The sequence below is a fragment of the Nematolebias whitei genome, chromosome 9 (assembly GCF_014905685.2).
Source record: "Nematolebias whitei isolate Nwh7 chromosome 9, NemWhi1, whole genome shotgun sequence".
NCBI classification, from domain to species: Eukaryota; Metazoa; Chordata; class Actinopteri; order Cyprinodontiformes; family Rivulidae; genus Nematolebias; species Nematolebias whitei.
This window is the reverse complement of record NC_056506.1, coordinates 6088564-6104061: the sequence shown is the minus strand read 5'-3', so window position 1 is coordinate 6104061 and position 15498 is coordinate 6088564. Positions and strand designations below refer to the sequence as shown.

The 15498-nt window shown below is 40.9% G+C and overlaps 1 protein-coding gene across 1 annotated transcript in view; it reads left to right on the top strand.

The window, feature by feature from the left end:
• Window positions 1-15498, top strand: part of dlgap1a (discs, large (Drosophila) homolog-associated protein 1a) — a 345763-nt gene that overhangs the window by 270188 nt on the left and 60077 nt on the right. Inside the window, exon 13 of the mRNA XM_037681980.1 lies at window positions 8413-8565. Coding sequence (XP_037537908.1) covers window positions 8413-8565 — 153 coding nt within the window. The remainder of the gene's footprint in view (window positions 1-8412; window positions 8566-15498) is intronic.

Below are 15498 nucleotides of genomic sequence, written 5' to 3'. Positions count from 1 at the left end.
CGAGCCCCCACCACAGGAAAGGGGCCAGCCAGCCGGCCATGCACAGTCCCGGGCCGCCCCCAAGGACATCCACCCCATCCCCACTCCAGAAGAAATACTACACCCACCCCTCATTCGGACATCTCTCAAAACACATAGCACACTAGACACCTAGGCTGGGTCAAACTACCCCCTCCTAGGGGCCACTGGTCACGCCCCCAAACACCCAACCCCCCAGCCCATGACCCACAACCCACCAGCGAGCCGAAGGCCCCCGCCCAGAACCGGGCACCAGAACGCAAGCCGGCCCAGAGCCCGGCAACCCGCCCGCCAGAGCCCAAGATCCCCGAACCCCACAGGCCCAAGCCCGGGGGCGACAAGCCCCCAGAACCCCAAGCCCCCGCGCCCACCCCGAACCCACATCAGCACAGCCAGGCTACCAGATCGGTGACCCACGACCGCCGCCATAGACCACCTGAGGGCCTGCATGCAGCCACCAGCAGACATCCCCCAGAACCACCCAGGCCCTCCCCAGAGGGAAAGCAGTGCCCCCCTGCCCAGGTACCCCCAAGAGCCCAGCCCCCGGCAACCCCCCCGGGGCCCCAAACCCATACACCCACCTCCACATCAACCCCAAGGCCCCACAAGGTCAGATCCCAGACTACCCACCCTCACTATGTAACGGAGCCGATCAAAGGAGCCCACAGAGATTGATCCAATGTGTCGGCAGATGCTGTTTCAAGACTAATATGATCTAACAGCAGATTTTTATACTGATTAATACTAAGATTATTTTTATTTTTCCAATTCAGGAGTATGGTTTTCTTTGCGATGCATAAGGCAGTGAAAATCATGCGACATGTATTTTTTTCCAGGGTAACATCTTCCAAGATAGCCAATAAGCAAACAGACGGAGAGAGTGGAATATTACATTTCAGACATTTAGACAAGTCTTCACAAACCTGGACCCAGAACCTCTGAACGGGTGGGCAGAACCAGAGTGCATGGATATAATCATCAGGAATATTGCCTGTGCACTGTGAGCAGTTGTTAGATGATGTAAATCCCATCCGAAACATTCGCTGACCTGTATAATGTACTCTATAAAGAACTTTATACTGTATTAATTGTAAGTTGGAGATTCTAGTCATTTTAAATGTTCTTAAACATATTTGAGACCAGGTGTTTTGGTCAAAATTGATTGATAAATCTGACTCCCATTTTGCAACAGGTAACATTATGGAGTCATTGATTCTAGACAATTTCTTGTATATTTTAGATAATAATTTGGGGGATTTAAGATTAAGGAACTCTAACACACATATTGGTGTTTCTAACAAAGTTTTATTAAGCTTAAATTTCTTTTTTATTATAGACTTAATTTGTTGATATTGTAAGAAGTATTTATTTTCAATGTCAAATTGTATTATTAAATTATTAAATGGAATAAAGTCTACACCTTCATATATGTGTTCCAGACGTTCAATTCCCTTGACTCTCCAACCTGGGAAATTTAACATATTATTTTCTTCTAGGATGTCAGGATTGTTCCAGATGGGTGTATGTCTACAGGGGAGTAGTGAAGATTTTGTCATTTTCAAATACTCCCACCATGCTGTCAGAGAAGAGCTAATACTGATGCTTTTAAAGCAAACATGTCTTTTTATATTTGTGCTAATAAACGGTAGATCTGAAATCTTAATATTATTGCATAAAGTTTGTTCTATGTCTATCCAAGTTTCATCTAATGTATTTGGATTTAACCACTTTGAGATATATTGTAACCTATTGGCTAAATAGTAGTGATAGAAGTTGGGAAGTTCTAACCCTCCGGTATCTTTAGATTTCTGTAATGCTTTTAAGCTAATACGTGGAGTTTTGTTTTTCCAAAGGAATTTAGATATCAAAGAGTCCAGTGACTTAAACCATTCAGTTGAAGGTTTATTTGGAATCATTGAGAATAAATAGTTTATTTTCGGCAGGACCATCATTTTTACTGAGGCAACTCTTCCCATAAGTGATATGGGCAGAGATTTCCATCTAGTAAGATCATCTTCAATGTTCTTTAAAATTGGGATATGATTCAATTTTATTAAGTCTTCTAATCTAGGAGAAATATTAATGCCCAAGTATGTAATGTTACCTGATTGTAGTCGTTCATTGAGAGAAGTATTAAACACGCAGTTTATTGGAAGAGCTGTGGATTTTGACCAATTTATAGAATAATCAGAAACTTTTGAGAATGAGTTTATTAATTTGATAACATTAGATATTGACTTTTCTGTGTTCTGAAGAAAAAGTAAGACATCGTCAGCATAAAGACTAATTTTATGTTCTATATTTCTACACAGTATACCTTTAATATCAGCAGTTTGTCTTATTGCTGCTGCTAAAGGTTCAATAAAAATAGCAAATAGTGCAGGTGAAAGTGGACATCCCTGCCTGGTCCCCCTCTGTAAACAGAAGCTTGAAGATATTTGATTATTTGTCCTGACACATGCTCTTGGTGAGTTATATAATATTTTTAACCAATTAATGAAATGGTCCCCAAAACCAAATTTACTCAATGTAGAAAATAAAAATTTCCAGTTTACCCTATCAAATGCTTTTTCTGCGTCCAAAGACAAAATAGCCGTTTCAATATTTTTACTATATGAATACTCTATTAAATTATATAATCTGCGTGTATTTGTGGTCGAGTGTCTTCCTTTTATGAATCCAGTTTGGTCAGGATGAATAATGAGAGGAATTATTTTCTCTAATCTTTTAGAGATGACTTTACTAATTATTTTAACATCTACATTAATAAGAGAGATGGGGCGATAACTGGTAGGTAGTACTGGGTCTTTGCCTGGTTTTAATAGTAAACTAATGTTGGCTGAATTCATATGTGTTGGAAATCTGCCATTTTCTTCAGACTCATGTAGCATTCTGTGAAATATTGGTTCCAGGATGTTCCAGAACTCTTTATAAAATTCTGCTGGATATCCATCTGGGCCTGGAGATTTCTTATTAGGCATGTTTTTAATGGCTTCACGGAGCTCATCTGATGTTAATGGTGAGTCTAGTTCTGAAGATTGACTACTGTCTAGTTTTGGAAGTATTACTCTCTCCAAGAATTGATTAATATCTTCATCTGTTGGATTTATTTGTGGAGTGTATAGAGTTTTATAGAAATCTCTAAAAACACTATTTACTTTTTCCTCGTCATAAGTTATGTTACCATTTGTGTCTTTAATACCATATATAGACGTTTTTTCTTTATTTAATTTGAGTTGATTAGCTAAAAAGCTACCGGATTTATTACTGTGTTCAAAATGTTCCAAGCGAAGTCTTTGTACTAAGAATTTGTTTTTTTTGTCAATACATTCATTTAGTTCTAATTTTATCTTGCGTAGTTTTGTCTGTGTTTCCTCTCCTTGTAAACTTTCTAATAATTTGATAGATTTCTCTAATTCCTCAATACGTTTATTTTCTTTTTTCTTTTTGTTTGTTGCGTAGGAGATTAAAGATTTTTTAACAAATATTGTTGGGAATATTTTGGGGATTTTTTTGTTAGCTTGTTTTGTGAGGCAAAAAGTTGCATTGAATGTTTTATCAGAATCTTGGTAAAAATGCCTTTTTTTGCCATTTTAATAATCTGTGTAGATTACGGGATGTACAGACATGAACAAACATTTTTATTCCCCATTTTTAAATGAAGGAAAACCCTTAAACGTTAACTAAAAGTACCTGACTGAGAATTATTGGATGTGATACCTGGATGATTGAGCATGAACTTTGTTGCCTTGAACCACTTTAGCTGTGGCTGCCTGCCTGGGAGGAGTCGACGGGGGACAGGACGGCCCCCAGAAACCATTTTAGCTCCAGCAAACTGGTTGATCCACTTAAGAAGTTTACTGCTTGGTGAGGAAACAGTTTTCTGGAACTCCTCAGACTGATGAAGCCCTCAGGATAAAGGGCAAAACGTCTCTATAAAAAATATGGATGCACCAATCCACTTTTTCCACTTCCGATACCAATACCTGCTGTTTGGAGACGGTCTATACCGATCCGATGACGATCCGATACTGAAAAACTGTGCTGAATTCTGTTCAACAAACTTAGCGTGCTCTTTAGAGTGAAATCTCTAGAGATGCTTGATTAAGTTGGTAGTGTTAACTGGAATATCCTGATGCATGCTCAATAATCCTTTAAGACCAATCGTTAGCATGATTAACTCTGTCACTTACAATGTTTCCAAATATCTGGCGTCTGTACTCATCCCTTTAGTTGGCAGCTCAGAACACCACATACAGAACACCATGGACTTTGTGGATAAGGTGAGGGATGTCATCATGGAGACTGATGAAACAATGGTCTCTTTTGATGTCACATCACTCTTTACGTGCATTCCTGTTGATGATGCAGTAGAGGTGGTCGGTTTAAAATTAAAATCAGACACCACTCTGAGCAGCAGGACCACACTTTCCACAGAACAACTGTGTCAACTCTTGAAACTGTGCCTGCAGTCAACCTACTTCACATATGGGGAGCAATATTATAGGCAGAAACATGGGTGTGCCATGGGGTCTCCAATTTCTCCTATTGTTGCCAACCTGTACATGGAGGAGGTAGAAAAGAGAGCCTTGACGTCCTTTTCAGGGACACCACCAAGTCATTGGTTCAGGTATGTTGACGACACCTGGGTTAAAATCAAATCTCAGGAAGTCCAACATTTTACTGACCACATCAACTCTGTGGATAAATACATCAAGTTCACACGAGAAGATGAAAAAAATGGCAAGTTGGCTTTCTTGGACTGTGAGGTCTCAGTCTCTTATAGAGGACATTTGCAAACTGAGGTGTACCGCAAACCCACCCACACAGACCAGTATTTGCAGTTTGACTCCCATCACCCTTTGGAGCACAAGTTAGGAGTCATCAGGACTCTGTATCACAGAGCAGACAGCATCCCCACTAACTCAGGAGCCAGGCAGAAGGAGAAATCCCACACAAGACAGGCTCTAGAGCAATGTGGATATCCTAACTGGGCCTTCCTGAAAGCAGAGAAGAAACCCAAACAGGACTCCAGTCAGCCAACAGGTGAAAAGGAGGAACCCAGACCCAGACCAGTGGTCATTCCATATGTTGAGGGAGTATCAGAGAAACTGAGACGTTTATTTTCTAAAACATAATGTCCCAGTGGCTTTTAAACCCCAAAATACATTACGGCAAAGACTGGTTCATCCCAAAGATCCAGTCCCCTGGCACAAACAGAGTAATGTTGTGTATGCTGTTCAGTGTCAGGAGGGCTGTGATCAGTCTTACATCGGGGAAACAAAACAGCCACTGGCCAAAAGGATGGCCCAGCACAGAAGAGCAACATCATCAGGCCAGGACTCTGCGGTCTACACTCATCTCCAGGCCAGCGGTCACTCTTTCAGGGATGAAGATGTTCACATCCTGGATAGAGAGGAACGATGGTTTGAGAGAGGAGTAAAGGAGGCCATCTTTGTGAAAAGAAATCGTCCATCGTTAAACAGGGGTGGAGGCCTCTGTGTTCAATTGTCCCCCTCTTACAATGCTGTGATTGCTAGTATCACTCAACCCCCTGTGAATAGTAAACAGCCATCAGTGTGCTAATGATCCATTGTTAGGCTGATGGTCCTTCTTAAGCATGTGATCAGCTGGTTTTGGTTGTCAGCAGCAAAACTGGTTGATCCACTCTGAGAAGGTGCTATTTAAGAGACTGAGCTGAATACAGCACCTCAGACTGAGGAAGTCTCTCGGATGAGAGACGAAACGTTTCTACATTTTTGTTGTTTTGCTTTGTTTTGTTTTTTTGAATGTCCAGAGGACCAGATTTAACTTTTTTAGAGTGTTAACTGGAAGTTTTTGTGACACCCCCTAGAACTGTCGCTATGCACATATTGCACATAGCTGTCAAATGTGTTGGCTGAGGTAGTGTGAAATGTTCCTGATGGCTGATCCTTTCGCTCGCTCTATTTTAAAAACAATCTGCAGTGAGTTCACTAGCGCCTGACGTCACTCAGAGCACAAAGCATAGAATTAGACTGAATAGATGTGCCCAGTCATGGATCGGTCACATTGTCACCAATACTCGATCAACAAGGGGTTTTTTTTATATTGGGACTGATACCGATATTGATATCAGATCGGATACCTGGATGATTGAGCATGAACTTTGTTGCCTTGAACCACTTTGGCTGTGGCTGCCTGCCTGGGAGGAGTCAACGAGGGACAGGACGGCCCCCAGAAACCATCTTAGTTCCAGCTAACTGGTTGGTCTTCTTAAGTTTACTGCGTGGTGGGGAAACAGTTTTCTGGAATCTAAAAAAGTTAAGTCTGGTCCTCTGGACATTCAAAAAACAAAACAACAGAAAAAAGTAGAAACATTTCATCTTTCATCCAAAAGACTTCCTCAGTCTGAGGAGCTGTATTCAGCTCAGTCTTATAAATAGCACCTTCTCAGAGTGGATCAACCAGTTTTGCTGCTGACAGCGAAAACCAGCTGCTCACATGGTCAAGAAGGACCATCAGCCTAACAATGGATCATTAGCACACTGATGGCTGTTTACTGTTCACAGGGGGTTGAGTGATACTAGCAATAACAGCATTGTAAAAGGGGGACAGTTGAACCCGGAGGCCTCCACCCCTGTTTAATGATGGACGATTTATTTTCACAAAGATGGCCTCCTTTACTCCTCTCTCAAACCATCGTTCCTCTCTATCTAGGATGTGCACATCTTCATCCCTGAAAGAGTGACCACTGGCCTGGAGATGAGTGTAGACCGCAGAGTCCTGGCCTGATGATGTTGCTCTTCTGTGCTGGGCCATCCTTTTGGCCAGTGGCTGTTTAGTTTCCCCGATATAAGACTGATCACCCTCCTGACACTGAACAGCATACACAACATTACTCTGTTCGTGCCGGGGGACTGGATCTTTGGGATGAACCAGTCTTTGCCGTAATGTATTTTGGGGTTTAAAAGCCACTGGGAAGTTATGTTTTAGAAAATAAACGTCTCAGTTTCTCTGATACCCCCTCAACATACGGAATGACCACTGGTCTGGGTCACTGTCTTCCATTAAGTCAATTTTGGCTCAAACAGCCACCAATGGTGCAATTTACCATTGATGGACCTTGTTCTTAGAATTCACCTCTGATCTCTTTGGACATTATTCTAAATTATTTGGTTACTGTTCATATTATCCAAATCTTCCATTTGTCCGCAGTTGTCTTCTTTTGGACATGTCCAGGGAGGTTTTCTCCAGTCCTGCAGACCTTAACCTTCTGAATAATCTGAACAGCTGTAGTCAGAGGAATATCAAGCTGCTTGGAGATTATTTTTAGCAGATAGCCATTACCTATAATAAGACAATCATTGACTATCTAAGACAACTCTGTCCTCAGATATCTGTGGTCCATGTTCATGTATTAGACACAATGATTCCAAACAGACCGGTTACCCTTAAAATAAGCCGACTGACTGATGACTGACTGAAGATACCAGAGATGCTGAATACAGGGCACACCTGAGTTTAACATGTCCCTGTGGTCAAATTATCATAATTATTAGTTTCAGTAGTTAGCTTTTGAATGTTCTTGAAACAAACTTTAAAAGCACTGGATATTTTTCCTTAGCTGTTTTATAGAAAACAAATTACTAAGACAAAATACTGAAGTAAAAATAATTACTCTCTTGAAAGTTTACTCAAGTAGTAGTTAACTACATAAAATAAATCTACTCAAAAGAAAAACTAAACAATTTACTTTGGATTAGTTATTTTATTTTACATTAGTGTGTGTTTTCTAGAGAGCAATACATTTTATTTGAAAAGAAAATTAAATAAAATTAAAAGCTTCATAATTTAATATGCTATTTCAAAACAAACATGTCCATACATGATATTTACAATACTTAGAGGGATTAAATTGTAATTTCAGTGCAGACTGTGCTCAGTTTATTCAACAATCACGAATCAGCTGGTAAAAATACTCTCTTAAATTACTAGTCCTGCCTTTGGTTTTAATTGGGGGGAGTGGTGGCGCAGAGGTTAGAGAGGTGGGCTTGTGATCCAAAGATCGCCGGTTCACGCCCCGGCCCCGACAACATCAAAATTGTGGGTGGGGTAGGTGAAACACTCACACTTGCCCCCACCCTCATTCACCCCACTCTGGGCCCATGAGCAAGGCCCTTAACCCCCACCATGTGCTCCCTAAACAGGTCTCTCTTGAAAATGAGTTCTCGTGGCTCAATGAGACTAACCTGGATAAATAAAGGCTAAATGAAAAAAAAAAAAAAAAAAAAAAAATTACACTTCATTTTGTAGCTACAATGATAGGCTTCATATGTGGACCATTTAATTAAATCAAACAATCTAATCTGTAATTATTCTTTCTTTTTGTGTGCCTCTTCATGACTGAGTCAGAACCCCAGCATCAACCATCGGCTCATATCTGCAGACCTGGCAGGGTTTTGGGACATGCTTCAGCTGTCTATAGAGAACATCAGCCTGAAGTTTGATGAGCTTCACCAGCTTAGAGCCAACAACTGGAGAGCCCTGGATCCACCTGAAAGGAAGGTAAACAAAATATTTCAACTGACCTAAAGGAAAAAAAATAGAATATATAAGGGATTTTACTCTGCGGAGGAAGTACTCACCTCATTGGTGATCTTTCCATTTTGTTGCCTGACAAGCTGGATATTTACCAGGAATTATATTTGATTATAAACAACAATTTTACAAACAAAATAAAGGAAGCTAAAAATGTAAATCCATATTAGATTTCTGAGCTTGAAGGGTTTCTGAATTCAACAGTTTTTAGTTTTGTCCAGCTAAAGCCATGGAAACAAATGTTTGACTGACAAACAGTTACCATAATTTTCGGACTACCAAACGCACCTATCTCAAAGCTGCACATACTAAATACAAGATAAATCATAATTTAATCTACCCAGTGGAGTTATGAGTTATGGCCAAACCCCACTGCAGCCTCTCCTCTAAAGGGTATAACAAACTAAGCCCAACACTTGAGTATTACCCAAAGTAATTTTAGGTTAGTTCAACTTAGGCTGTGTTGAGCATGACTCACCCAGATTTGTTAATGACCTCCATCTGTGAGCCACACCCTCATCTCACCCCGTGGCTCACCCAACCTACCAGCTGGAGTTGGATCATTGTCCACAGGGAAACTCACATTAACGGTCATTCACCTTTGTTGTAGAACGGCAATTCTTACTGATCTGTTTTTGTTTTTTTTTTAGAATCCAGGAATAGGATTCTAGGATGTTGTCTTAATATTCACAGCTGAGAAACCCATTTAAAACCTCCTTATTTAGTTAGAATTGAACCAAGCTTTTAAAATCCAAGAACATGAGGTGGTGAAATGATAGTCCAAATTTTTACATTTTATGCTTTACTTTATTGATTTGCAAGTGAACAGCATTAATGCACAATCCAAACAATGATTATATCTAGTTATATAGTGGAATCAGTAATTAAAAGTCTATTTATTATTTGAGGGAGGTTCTTGTTAATTGATTTTGATGTCCAAAGGATTGAAAGTCCAACTAATGTGGTAATTTTCTTGCTCCAATGAGCAGAGATAGGGAGTTAGGAGTCCTTAAAGCTCTTACGAGCTGATGGAGGAAAGCCTTCCTTTCATCTAGAAGGGTGATGCCTAGGAGTTCCAGTATGTGTTAGAATCCCAAAGAACTCTTAAAAAAAACCCTGGTCAAATTATAAGAAATCCCTCCAAGCTGTTGTTATTAGTCTTTGTAAAACCTGTTCCACTGTTTGGCATTCATGAACAGAGGACCCAAAATGTTGATAATATTAATCTGATTCCCTTAATTTTTGGTCGAGCTGTCGCTATCATTTTGTAAAATTTATAAAAGAATGGTAAATCAGAGCGTCCCCTTACCATTATCGTCAGTCTCCTTTGTCTGAAGAAATCTTTGGTTAAAGGCAGGTGAAATCCCTTTCCCAGATCCCTGGGAAGGTGTGTCCCATGCCCAAAAAGCTGTTCTAATTTGTAGAAGATTTTGGTTTGGCTTTAATCCGGGCTGAAACAAAAATAATGCTCCTATCTTGACTAAAAAGGAGTCTATTTTGGATTGTCTAAATCTTCTCCTGCAGCTAAGAGCAGGCCAATACCGTCCTACGTCTCTCCAGCTCCCAGAACTATTCAGCCTAGAACAGTGAGAGTGAGCTATATTTAAAGCCCAGACCAGACAAGTCCAGACTTGTTCCAGCCTGGTCTTGCCTCTTCGGGTGTAGCCCTCTGCTGTAAGCCTATGATTGGTTCTTGAGGCTTGTCATTACTAACATACTGGAACATTCAGTTCTGGAACATTCCATTCTAAGTGTCACTGCCCTGTTCTGCTTAAGGAGGGTCACTACTGTTCAATACTTAGGAATTGCTCTATTCACTTCAGCCAAACACTGCAGTTAACATTCAACTTAATCACAAGTTTTTTTAATCATGTATAATCACCTTTTCTATTAGTTATTAATTTTAAAATCATTATATGATTTTCAAACATTTAAACATTTTTTACATTCCTGCAGCTTCAGCACTTCTGATCATTACTGAGAAAAAGCCTACAGACTGGCTCTGTTCACACACACACACACAGACACAGAGCAAACATCTGTAAATGATTACTCCTACTTGTTTCTCGTTACATAAGAGCACACACACATCAAGAGCCCTGCAGGTCCTTTCTGCCTAGAGGGGTCAAAGATGCATTCTGTGGGCTTTAGAACTGATTTCACACAGAAGTCGACATTACTTAACATCCCCTCATTGAAATCAGTTCCTGTCCACGTTATTCCTTCAGCCAGCCATCCTCTGACGTATCCAGTAAGGGCATTTCACTCATGTCAATGTTCTCCATGCGTTTTTTGGCAGGCGATGTGGTGAGAAGTTGAGGATTCTTTACTCCAGCAAGAGGCCCAACCTTCTTTGGCTCATGTGAAGGCTGAAACATTTTTGCTTTCACTTCTTGTTCCGATTCCTCCTAGGTACAGATTGATGCAGGAGGTGTAGGGGTGGGGGGTCACTGGTTCAATGGAGCACCACTCAGATGCTGACAGGTGTTCATCACTACGGTCATTCCTTCTTTCTTGTGGGTGCTCCATCACAGGCCCCTGAAGAACGGTAGCAGGTTCGTCAAGGTTCGATGTCTTGATCAGAGGGGTTAGAAGATTAGAGGCAGCCGTTGGTGTTTCTTCTTGTAAGTAAGGGGGTTCACTGTTATGGTTCCACCAGGTTTAAGGGTAGCTCTCCAAGGAGTACAAAGTCGTCGTTCCCATGCGAGGGTTGGGGGTGACAGAACTTCTTCATGGTCAACCTCTAATAGTGGATCTTGTACAGTGGAAACCTCCTGATCAACTCGGGTGGCAACGTCAGGCTACACCTCCATATGATCTGAGACAGAAGATCCAGGCAACCTCTCTTGTGCTGCATCTAGTTGTCTGAGTGTTGCTGCCAAGTCTGGTGCCAATGAAATGTAAGTGATGGGGTCACTGCTCAGGGCCCGAACATCTGATCAGACCGCCCTGTCGATTGATCCCTCAGGCTTAGGGACCAGCGAAGGGGTTGCTCCCAGGCTCGCCTCCAGGTGAATTGGTACCAGGAGAAGCAGAGGTTCCAGCAACGCAGGTGTGACCCTGAAGAGTGGTCCATGGACAAGGGCCTGCATGGTTATCAGGTATACGGTGGAATAAGCGGTGTTGGTTATAATATTCAACGTTTGTTTCTTCGGATGGCTAATGATCTAAGCCAAGGAAATCGGATTGGAGTTGGATCTTTGTTCGCCTCCGGGGCAGCAGGAGAAGCTTTGTAATTGCCTTTAAAAATAGCAGCGTAGGTTATCATCCACATAATAATAATCAGTACTGCTGTGCAAGTACTGGTCCAATACAGCACAGAACACACTCCCCATGTCAGACCCCAAATCACAAGGGAAATTAGCTTCAGGGTCCAACGTCTTCTTTTTGTGGTTGTAAGGACAGGGTTTGGTACAGCAGATGTGCTAGGAAGGTTATGGATATTGCTCCTTCCATCACCACTGCTACTATTCTTCCTGCTGCGTTCCCATAGCCTGGATCAGGTATCGTGTAGGGTTATGCTTTGCCACGCAGTTGAGGGTCAACACTAGGGAATCTACAGCTAGCCACACTATGAGTACAATATTTTGTCGGAAGTTGGGCTTGACTTGTCCCAGCAAGTAATGCCCCTTTTGCACTGCCCCTAATCAGCCCCAACTCTGCTCAGCCCTAAACACCCCTACTCAGCCTGGCTCAGCTCAGCCTGGATTTGCACCTGCACTTTAGGGCCGATTCCGGAGGCGTGTCCAGAATCCAAGTCCTGCTAATGAGAGTTCTGTGATGAGTTACTCAAAGCAGTCTGATCCTCAGATAAATATTATTAAATTATTATTTTTATATATGAATGTTTCTGTTAACTTATTTTATATATGAATATTTCTGTTCATTGCCCTGACTCGACTTCTGTTGTGACTTGGCGCTGTATAAATAAACTGAACCGAATTAAATCTGATGAACCAGATTCTACAAAAGCATTTATATTTAAATCTAAAAATGTTAAGTCTGGTCCTCTGGACGTTCAAAAAACAAACAAAAAAAATGTAGAAATGTTTCGTCTTTCATCCGAAAGACTTCTTCAGTCTGAGTTGTTGTATTCAGCTCATAGCTATTTATATAAGACTGAGCTGAGTACAGCACCTCAGACTGAAGAAGTCTTTTGGATGAAAGAAGAAACATTTCTACTTTTTTTTTTTTGTTTGATTGTTTTTTGAACATCCAGAGGACCAGACTTAACTTTTTTAGATTTTTCTACCTGGATTATTGAGCAGCATCAGGATATCTATATCTAAAATTCTATGTTTTTCTTCATCATTTGATGTATTTGCACTCATTGTGGTTTTGTTTCTTGTATACAGATTTTTTTTCTTGTTTACAGATTTTTAGCTTTGAATTAAAGTTTAGCTTTGATTTAAAGCTTTAATTTAAAGTGTAATTCTTGTTTTGTAATTTGTACATCTGTGGGTTAGAATAATGTTGAACCAAAGGCTGTGTCTCTTCTTTAAGCATGTTTTAGGGAAATATGAGAGATTCAATAATTTTGTCTTTTTATAATTTTTCAGTTGAATTAACTTTAACAGATTATTTAATAAAGTCAAAGGGAAAACAGGATTTCATGATAAACCCGGCACCATTTATTTATTTTTAATCTTCACTTATAATAAAAAAAAACCTTATATTTTATACATAAAATGTTTATTAAAAAAAAATAAACATTTCCACCCCCCGTCCCTCCATCCCTGTCCTCCCGCCTGCCAGGGCTCGAATCCGGCCTTTGTGAGCAGGCGAGGCCGGGGTTCGGGGTTCGGCCTTGCGGGCTTCAACGGCTCGGCAGCTCATATGATCCTCTGTGGTGACACCGCTCGCTCAAATTTTATAGTCGGTCACCAAACACAAAATACACCTGGACTTCAGAATTAAACACGGCATTGTCATTTTTGTTTTTAAAATTTAAAAATAAATCCAGCCGCTGCTCCGTATCCAGAGAAATTGCAAATGGCGGCTCAGTGAAAAGTTTGAGATCCAGTGACTCCTCCCCCTGACCAATCAGGTCCTGCATTCACGTTCCGGTCCGGACTCGGCTCGGCTGAGCTCGCTCGGTCCCACCAGAGAAGCAGGGATGAAAAGAGGTCCTGAATCAGCCTCAAATCAGCTAAAAATACTAGCTAAAGGGCTGGGGCAAAAGGTTTCTTTCTGTGGCGGGCTGCCCAGAATTGGGGCTTATTAGGGGCAGTGCAAAAGGGGCATAAGTGACAAACAGGGATGGCATCAGCTCTGGTCTCTCAAACAACACGTGTGACAATCAGCTTGGCGTAGCTTTGGATGGCTGTGAAGAAACACACAAGTCTGCATGCGTCCCATTTCCCCCTGTGGCAATAACGCATCCATGCGAACAACAGTAGATAATATTTTACTTTTTTCCCTTTAAAGTACGTCTGACAATGTGGCAAAGTGGATGGAATAGTCGCTGTGGTGAAAAGTGTCCATAGCATTGTACTCACTTCAGTTATGGCAGAGCTTGCTGCCTGGCTTTGTAGGGTGGACAAGATGATGATCCTGCTTGCTGCTCCAGGGCGGATGCGAGTCTGCTTCCTGAATTTGTTGGTTTTATGCCGAGCCAGCGCCCGTCTCAGGTGGGAGTGGCTTGTAGTTCCTCCCCCATGGCCCTTAGACAGTCTTGCAGGAGCACACATTTCCTAATAAGGCAACAGCAATTACTCAAATCAGGCTTATCAAATAAGGCCAAATCTGAAGGAAAATATCGACCATCCACCCTTCAACTGTTTTTCCTCCTTCTTTGATCACATCCCCAACTTTATGGACCACCTCTGCTACTTTGTGGCCCACCATGGAACTTACAGTCTCATACCATGCACAACTGTGTTCACTGTCTCCTTTGCCACATTTTTTTCTAGGTCTCCTCTGGATACTGACAAGTGAGGGTATGGATTTTCTCCATATGTTAACATAGGTTTTCCACACCACCTCAGCTGCATGGGTGGTATATTATATACCATAGTAGCTCTGACAGTAGCTCTCCCATCCAGAAATCTTGTTCCAGGGTTTTTGGGTTTGGCTAGTTGTGCATTCAGTTTGTCCTTTGTCACAAGTCGTGTGCCACAGTCTTGGGTGAACATACCTGTCCAGACAATACAGGGCACTGGACCATATGTCTTGCTCCTTGGAATACACAGTGGCTAAAAATTGATATCTAATCCAGTGATTGGAAGAGTGCTATAAACAGGGGGCAACCCATTCTTTTATCTCTTCTTCTTGAAATTCCCACCAGGTGCATGATTTGTTTTAGGTATGTTTCTCAGCCAATGATTGTTAGAGGTTTTTGACAGTCTTCTCTCTTTTTAGTTCTGTACAATAATAGCGCCAGATTGACATTAGGGATGCAGCGATCCACATTTTTTAACTTCCAATCCGATTCCGATACCTAAATCTAGATATCGACCAATACCGATCTAGTTCCGATATCATGATCATCATTGATTTTATATGAGGCTGTAATAATCTCCTCTCAAGTACAATTTGTACAAATATATGCATGCATGTCCAAAAAGGCAAGGTAAGTTAAGGTAAGTTTTATTAATGATGAACAAGTTTCAAAGTTAGAATTAAATTCTACTAACACAAAAATGTTATTTTATTCCTAGCTTTAAAGTGGATATTAAAGTGATTAATTTAAATGATTGTTTAAAGTTTTTCTTTTTAAATAAGGTGGAGATATAAGCATTTTTTTCTTCTTTCTGTACTCTTTTCATTCAAGGTTTTCTTTTTGATGAATTTGTTTTGTTTTTTTTGTCTTAAATGAATGAATAAAACAAAATTAAATGACTTTAAACATCTGCTATGTTCGTGGCATAAACCAACACACGTTTTTTAGTATTTTACATC